Source organism: Myotis brandtii, unplaced genomic scaffold, assembly GCF_000412655.1.
Source record: "Myotis brandtii unplaced genomic scaffold, ASM41265v1 scaffold964, whole genome shotgun sequence".
In the NCBI taxonomy this organism is placed as follows: domain Eukaryota; kingdom Metazoa; phylum Chordata; class Mammalia; order Chiroptera; family Vespertilionidae; genus Myotis; species Myotis brandtii.
This window is the reverse complement of record NW_005371989.1, coordinates 114,032-122,444: the sequence shown is the minus strand read 5'-3', so window position 1 is coordinate 122,444 and position 8,413 is coordinate 114,032. Positions and strand designations below refer to the sequence as shown.

Here is an 8,413-nt window from a genome sequence, read left to right as displayed (position 1 = left end):
TGGCCATCACCGCCCCCCTGGATCGCTGCAGCGCCCACCAGGGGGCGGTAGCGCCCACTTTGGGAATCACTGTTCTAACCCATCAAATCAGACAAAGAGAAAAGAAAGACTGAGTCTGCGGTAAATATTACATCAGATAAGAGCAGTGCTTCTCTGTAAGAATATTTCCAGCCAGCTGCATACAGTTCCTTCTCATTTTCTGGAAGAATTTAGAACATGGCCAGCTGGACTTTGTTAAAAGTTGTACTTCCACAGGCCTCCTGGACTTTCATGTTTGGTGATGGGACTAGAGGAAAAAGCTTGTAGTTCTTGACTATGTTTTTATTCATTGAAACCTCATTGCAGATGTTAACATCTGCCTCATGGAGTGCTGTAAATGGTGGGCAGCAAAGAAAGAGGTGAATGTTTCTCACAAAAAATTGATGGTCTTAAAATGATAATATTTGTTTCATTTGAACAGCAATTCTGTCCTTTTCAGAATTCTCTGAACCCTACCATAAGTGGGGAAAAAGGATGTAATGTGATCACAGTAACAATGTGTAAACAATTTCCATGTGTTCATGATGCTGGTAAATTTATAAGGAAGGAAATGTGGACAGAAATGAGTTTCTTATTATCAAATCATAGAATAAATGTCTGGAGACAACAGAATCAGATGTAACCTTCCTATAAATGGAGTCTGGGTGTCCAGTGCTATTGGTCTGACTGATCCTACTTTACACATATTGGGGTGTTTTAGGACTCAGTGGCCTTTGAGGATGTGGCTGTGAACTTCACTCTGGAGGAGTGGGCTTTATTGGATTCTTCACAAAAGAAACTCTACAGAGATGTGATGAGGGAAACCTTCAGGAACCTGGCCTCCATAGGTAAGGATGACAACTTATCTTCACCTCGTAAATTAGAGGACAAGTGTTTCTTGGCCATCAGCCTTGTTCTCAGATGTGGAATGTGGGAAGGGAGGACATTGGTGAATAAACTGGGCATGGTCACAGCACATCATAGAAATAGAATCTAATAATTTCTCCACAGTTTCTAATAGTTTGGAATCAATTTTCTGGCTCTGCATTTTAGGAAAGAAATGGGAAGCTTATGACATTGAAGATCAGTACGAAAACCAAAGGGGAAAACGAAGGTGAGTCACACTCAGAATAGAAATCACTATCTTTGTGAGAAACCTGTAATGCTACCAAATTTCAAAAGAAGCAACCAGCCATAGCTGGTTTGGCTCAGTGGATAGAGCATCAGCCTGCAGACTGAAGTGTCCTGGATTTGATTCCGGTCAAGGGCACATGCCTGGGTTGTGGGCTAATCCTGAAGGAAGTAAAGTCTAGTAGGGATAACCAGTTATTATTTAAAGTCGGGGCATGTTCACTTTTGTCTGCCTTGGATCTATCTAAATGTGAAAGTTAAGTAGGCTGCCAGCAATATTCATTTTTATCTCAGAGAAAAGTACAGAACTATCTCTATCTAAACCAGTGGTTCCCAAACTTATTTGGCCTACCGCCCCTTTCCAGAAAAAATATTACTCAGCGCCCCCTGGAAATTAATTTTTTTTAAATTTTAATAGCAATTAAACAGAAAGATATATGTATTAATGTTTCTACCTTTTTCGTAAAATATAGTAAAGAAAGGTGTAAATTAGAAACATTGAAGTTTGAAATTATGAAACTATTTATTGAACTCAGAATAGAAAGGTAATACAAAAAAAGTTAAAACAAATGCACCTGTGGCCATCACCGCCCCCCTGGATCGCTGCAGCGCCCACCAGGGGGCGGTAGCGCCCACTTTGGGAATCACTGTTCTAACCCATCAAATCAGACAAAGAGAAAAGAAAGACTGAGTCTGCGGTAAATATTACATCAGATAAGAGCAGTGCTTCTCTGTAAGAATATTTCCAGCCAGCTGCATACAGTTCCTTCTCATTTTCTGGAAGAATTTAGAACATGGCCAGCTGGACTTTGTTAAAAGTTGTACTTCCACAGGCCTCCTGGACTTTCATGTTTGGTGATGGGACTAGAGGAAAAAGCTTGTAGTTCTTGACTATGTTTTTATTCATTGAAACCTCATTGCAGATGTTAACATCTGCCTCATGGAGTGCTGTAAATGGTGGGCAGCAAAGAAAGAGGTGAATGTTTCTCACAAAAAATTGATGGTCTTAAAATGATAATATTTGTTTCATTTGAACAGCAATTCTGTCCTTTTCAGAATTCTCTGAACCCTACCATAAGTGGGGAAAAAGGATGTAATGTGATCACAGTAACAATGTGTAAACAATTTCCATGTGTTCATGATGCTGGTAAATTTATAAGGAAGGAAATGTGGACAGAAATGAGTTTCTTATTATCAAATCATAGAATAAATGTCTGGAGACAACAGAATCAGATGTAACCTTCCTATAAATGGAGTCTGGGTGTCCAGTGCTATTGGTCTGACTGATCCTACTTTACACATATTGGGGTGTTTTAGGACTCAGTGGCCTTTGAGGATGTGGCTGTGAACTTCACTCTGGAGGAGTGGGCTTTATTGGATTCTTCACAAAAGAAACTCTACAGAGATGTGATGAGGGAAACCTTCAGGAACCTGGCCTCCATAGGTAAGGATGACAACTTATCTTCACCTCGTAAATTAGAGGACAAGTGTTTCTTGGCCATCAGCCTTGTTCTCAGATGTGGAATGTGGGAAGCGAGGACATTGGTGAATAAACTGGGCATGGTCACAGCACATCATAGAAATAGAATCTAATAATTTCTCCACAGTTTCTAATAGTTTGGAATCAATTTTCTGGCTCTGCATTTTAGGAAAGAAATGGGAAGCTTATGATGAAGAAGATCAGTACGAAAACCAAAGGGGAAAACGAAGGTGAGTCACACTCAGAATAGAAATCACTATCTTTGTGAGAAACCTATGCTACCAACAAATTTCAAAAGAAGCAACCAACCATAGCTGGTTTGGCTCAGTGGATAGAGCATCAGCCTGCAGACGGAAGTGTCCTGGATTTGATTCCTGTCAAGGGCACATGCCTGGGTTGTGGGCTTGAATCCCAGTGTGGGACGTGCAGAAGGCAGCTGATCAATGATTCTCTCTCATCATTGATGTTTCTATCTCTCTCTCCCTCTCTCCTCCTCTCTGAAATCAATAAAAATATATTTTAAAGAAAGAAGCAACCAAAATAACTTCTGCTTCACATTTATGACTTCTTAGAAAATTTCCACCAAATTACTTTCTTATGTATGACAAAGAAGGTCAATACTTGCAAAGTAATTTAAATGCAAAGAGTATTGATAAATCCTTTACATGAATATCACTGTTTTGATAGTAGCAAAGGAAAACTCCTCTTGCAAAGCATTCAGTACATTGTTTCTAATCATCCATTCAGAGTGGGGGGAAACCTAAAATTTTGCTATAAATCATGAAAATATAGTTCAAAGATTCTACTAATAATTTTAAAGTTATTGATGAAAAAATAATTAGTAATGTGCTTCTAAATTTTTCCAGAAATCCAATATTAGAGAGAGTCTGTGAAGGGGAGAAGAATAGTCAATGTGGGGAAAACTTCAGCCTTACTCCAAATCTCAGTCCAAAGAAAAAATCTCTTCCTATACTAAAACCATGGGAATACAGTGTGTGTGGGAAAGTCTTCATGCTGCAGTCATCCCATAATATGCACATCATAAGTCACACTGGAAACAAGCCATATGAGTGTCAAAATTATGGAGACAAGCTGTATAATTATGGTATATGTAGGAGGACCGTCAGTTATCTTCAGTGTTTTGACAAACATGAAAGGAATCACAATGGAGAAAAAGCCTATAAATGTAAGGAATGTGGGAAGACCTTTAGTTCTTCAACTTCACTTCAAATACATGAAAGATCCCATACTGGAGAAAAACCTTACAAATGTAAACAGTGTGGTAAAGCATTTAGTTGTCTCAGTTCTCTTCGACGTCATGAAAGAGTTCACACTGGAGAGAAACCCTATGAATGTAAGGAGTGTGGAAAAACCTTCAGGTATTATCAAAATTATCGAAGACATGAAAATAAATTTACTGGAGAGAAGCCCTATGAATGTAAGGAATGCGGGAAAACTTTCAGATGTTATCAAAGTTTTCGAAGACATGAAAGAAATCACAGAGAAGTGAAACCATATGTATGTAAGCAATGTGGTAAAACATTTAGTTGTCTCCGTTATCTTCGCAAACATGAAAGAAATCACACCAGAAAGAAACCCCATGAATGTAAAATATGTCGTAAAGCATTCAGGTATCCCAGTGATCTTCAAAAACATGAAAGAAATCACACTGGAGAGAAACCTTTTGAATGTATGGAGTGTGGTAAAGCCTTCAGAGATCCCAGTTCCTTGCAAACACACCAAAGAACTCATATTGGAGAGAAACCCTATGAATGCAAGGAATGTGGCAAAGCTTTCAGTTCTCATCAATGTGTCCAAATACATGAAAGAAATCACACTGGAGAGAAACCCTATGAATGTAAAATATGTAGCAAAACATTTGGTTATCCCAGTTCTCTTCGATATCACAAAAGAACACATACTGGAGAGAAATCCTATGAATGTAAGGAATGTGGGAAAGCCTATAGATATCTCAGTTCCTTACGCATACATGAAAGAATTCATACTGGAGAGAAACCTTATGAATGTAAGGAATGTGGAAAATCCTACAGATGTTATCAAAGTTTCCAAACACATGAAAGTAACCACACTGGAGAGAAACCATATGTATGTAGAAAATGTAGTAAAGCATTTAGTTGTCTCCATTATCTTCGAAAACATGAAATAAATCACACTGGAAAGAAACCCTATAAATGTAAAAAATGTAGTAAAGCATTTAGGTATCCCAGTGATCTTCAGAAACATGAAAGAAATCACACTGGAGAGAAACCCTTTGAATGTCAGGAATGTGGGAAAGCCTACAGAGATCACCGTTCCTTACAAACACATGAAAAAACTCACACTGGAGAGAAACCTTATGAATGTAAGGAATGTGGGAAAGCCTTCAAATGTTATCAAAGTTTTCAAACACATGAAAGAAATCACACTGGAGAGAAACCATATGTATGTAAAAAATGTAGTAAAGCATTTACATGTCTCCGTTATCTTCGAAAACATGAAAGAATTCACACTGGAGGGAACCCTATATTTGGAAGCAATTTGGAAAATTCTTCATTTCTCACACAACCTTTCAAAATCTGAAGAACCTGAGAAAAATCATATTAATGTGCACAATTTGCAAAAGGCTTCAGTTAGCTCAGTTTCTTTCAAAAGCATGAAAGGACTCACTGGGTAAAAACTCTTGAATGTAAATAGTTTGGGAAAGATTTGAATTGGTCCACATTCTTACAAGTGAAAATTCACTCCAAAAAGGAAATTAAGATGTAAGTAACGTGAGAAAGCTTGACAGAAATTAATCCACATAGAATGTGCCAGAAAGTTTTCAATGTGAAAGAGTCCTCATTAATGTTGTAAATATATTGTGTTTATTGAACCCTTTTCTATACCTCATCATTTGGCTGTGAATTTCTATTAATTACTTTCAGAAATGAATACTCACAAAAAACTAAAAATGGAACTCCCGTTTGACCCAGTGATCCCACTTCAAGAAACTAGAAACACCAATTAGAAAGGATATATGCACTCCTATGTTCATAGCAGCACAATTCACCATAGCTAAGATTTGGAAACAGCCTAAGTGCCTATAAATAGATGAGTGGCTTAAAAAACTGTGGTACATCTACACAATGGAATACGACACTATAGTAAAAAAGAGGGAGTTCTTACCATTTGCAACAGCATGGATGGAACTGGAGAGCATTATGCTAAGTGAAATAAGTCAGTCAGAGAAGGATAAATATCACATGATCTCACTCATTTGTGGAATATAATGAATAACATAAACTGATGAATAAGGACAGATCCAGAGATGGAGAGGCATCGATCGGACTGTCAAACCTCAGAGGGAAGGTAAGGGAGGGTGGGTGTGAGAGGGAGAGATCAACCAAAGGACTTGTATGCAAGCATATAGGTCTAACCAATGGACACAGACAATAGGGGGGGGTGAGGGCACGAGTGGGGGGGATGGGGGTAACTGGATAAGGACACATATGTAATAACTTAATAAAAAAATTAAAAAAATAAAAGAACATGCAGTGACATCTGTATGTATTTATGACAAAAAAAAATAATAAAGACTCTTACCTTGGTCCCTTTAAAGCTGGTCTCTAACCAGCTACATTAGAACCCTGTAATTTCCAAAAAGCAGTATCTCTATGCTGGGATAGACCTGGTTGTGTCATAATTCTTTCATGGAAGCACTTTCTATTTTGTATTAAAGTATATTCATTTCATTAATAACCATGGTGACTATCATTTGTGTTTAACCTGACACATATTCCTTCTTTGTATTAAGACTTTCTGTTCAGTATGGCAATAAAATCATAGTGAAAATTCATTGAAATTAATTATCAAGCGTTGTTGTTTTTAAACCTATCAGGCTTTCTAGATAACTTGAAATGGAGCCTTCAAAGTTATGAAAAATTCAGTTAGTGGGTATTTATAAAATGTTTACAAATGAAGAAGCTCTGGAAAAGTAGTTTAAGGAGTCTTCACTTAAAATAGGAGTGAGCAGCCTGGCCAGTGTGGCTCAGTGATTGAGCATCAACCTATGAACCAGGAGGTCACAGTTCAATACCCAGTGAGGGCGCATGCCCAGGTTGTGGGCTCGATCCTCAGTAGGGGGTGTGCAGGAGGCAGCCAATCCATGAATCTCTCTCATCATTCATGTTTCTCCCTTTCACTTTCTCTCTCTGAAATCAATAAAAAATATATTTATTTTTTTAAAAGATAGGAGTGGGCAAACTACAGCCCAAAGGCCAAATCCAGCCCACTGCCCATTTTTGTAAATAAAGTTTTATTAAAACACAGCCATACTCATTTCTCATTTGTTTCTGTATTGTCTAAGTGCTACAGCCTCTGAGTAGAGTAGTTTTGACACAGACCATATCACCCACAGAGCCAAAAATATTTACTATCTGGACCTTTATAGGAAAAACTTGCTGACTTCTGATTTAAGAGATTACTATTAATCCAATATAGTAATTTGTAATTATTACTTGTGTAATTGATCAATTATACCTTTCTAGTCATTTCAATGTCTTTACTATCTTAATTTTATTTTGTAATAATTGGGTGTTATTTTTAATGGTCAGACTTTGTTACTCTCAGATGTTTTATTTTTTTAAAATATATTTTATTGATTTTTTACAGAGAGGAAGGGAGAGGGATAGAGAGTTAGAAACATTGATGAGAGAGAAACATCGATCAGCTGCCTCCTGCACACCCCCTACTGGGGATGTGCCTGCAACCAAGGTACATGCCCTTGACTGGAATTGAACCTGGGACCCTTCAGTCCGCAGGCCGACGCTCTATCCACTGGGCCAAACCAGTTAGGGCAAGCATTAGTCAGATTTTAGAGCCAACATTCACACAGACAAACAGACATAGGCGTGTCAAAAACAAAATCTTCCAGCCTGTTATCTGGATTCTTTGACCTTCCAATCAAGACTATCCTTAAAACCACCACCAGCTGTCTAATATCCATTTTCTTTTTTAAATATATTTTTATTGATTTCAGAGAAAAAGAGAGAGGGAGAGAGAGATAGAAACATTGATGATGAGAGAGAATTATTGATTGGCTGCCTCATGCATGCCCCATACTGGGGATCGAGCTCGAAACCCGTGCATGTGCCTTGACCGAGAATCGAACTGTGACCTCCTGATTCATAGGTTGACACTCAACCTCTGAGCTACGCCCGCCAGGCTCATATCCATTTTCTGAGAAGTGTAGGTTTCCACTGATGGGTTCACAAGATCCACATCAAAGATTCTTCCGAGTTTGGATTTTCTGTAAGCCCTCTTGTGTCCACCAGGAAACTGATCAGACTTTCATGTTTATGTCTGATTCCCCTCTATCTAGATCATATCTGTATAAGGTCTAATTTGTATAGGAAACACCTTCCTATAGTTAACAGTGCCATTTAGTACGTTTTTCTTATTCACCATGACATCTACAATGGTGCTGTCAAAAAAAATTACACCTGTCAGAAAGACTGGGTGTTGCCTATTACTTGTAGCTGCATGTAATCCTTCAATATATTTCAGTCATGTTTCGTTGTATGTGAGTAAAAGTACATGTATTTTGTGGTCAAATGAACACTTCTATAGTTGCTTCATAAAAGCATTTTATTAACTCTTTTCTAAGCTCTGGTATGCTAACAAATATTGTGTGTGTTTTTTCCTGAGAAGACAAGTTAAAATGTCTCATAACAATTATGGATTTTCAAATAAACTTTGTAATTCTCCTCATTAATAATTGTACAACATGGGTTAATTTTTTTTTTT

The 8,413-nt window shown here is 37.8% G+C and overlaps 1 protein-coding gene across 1 annotated transcript; it reads left to right on the top strand.

Moving 5' to 3' along the window:
• Positions 1–740: 740 nt before the first annotated feature.
• On the top strand, positions 741–5,209 carry LOC102239692 (zinc finger protein 709). Its single transcript, XM_014533307.1, has 3 exons — positions 741–866; positions 1,072–1,132; positions 3,496–5,209. The coding sequence occupies exons 1-3, from the start codon at positions 833–835 to the stop codon at positions 5,207–5,209; spliced, it is 1,809 nt and encodes a 602-aa protein (XP_014388793.1). The 5' UTR covers positions 741–832.
• Positions 5,210–8,413: the final 3,204 nt, after the last annotated feature.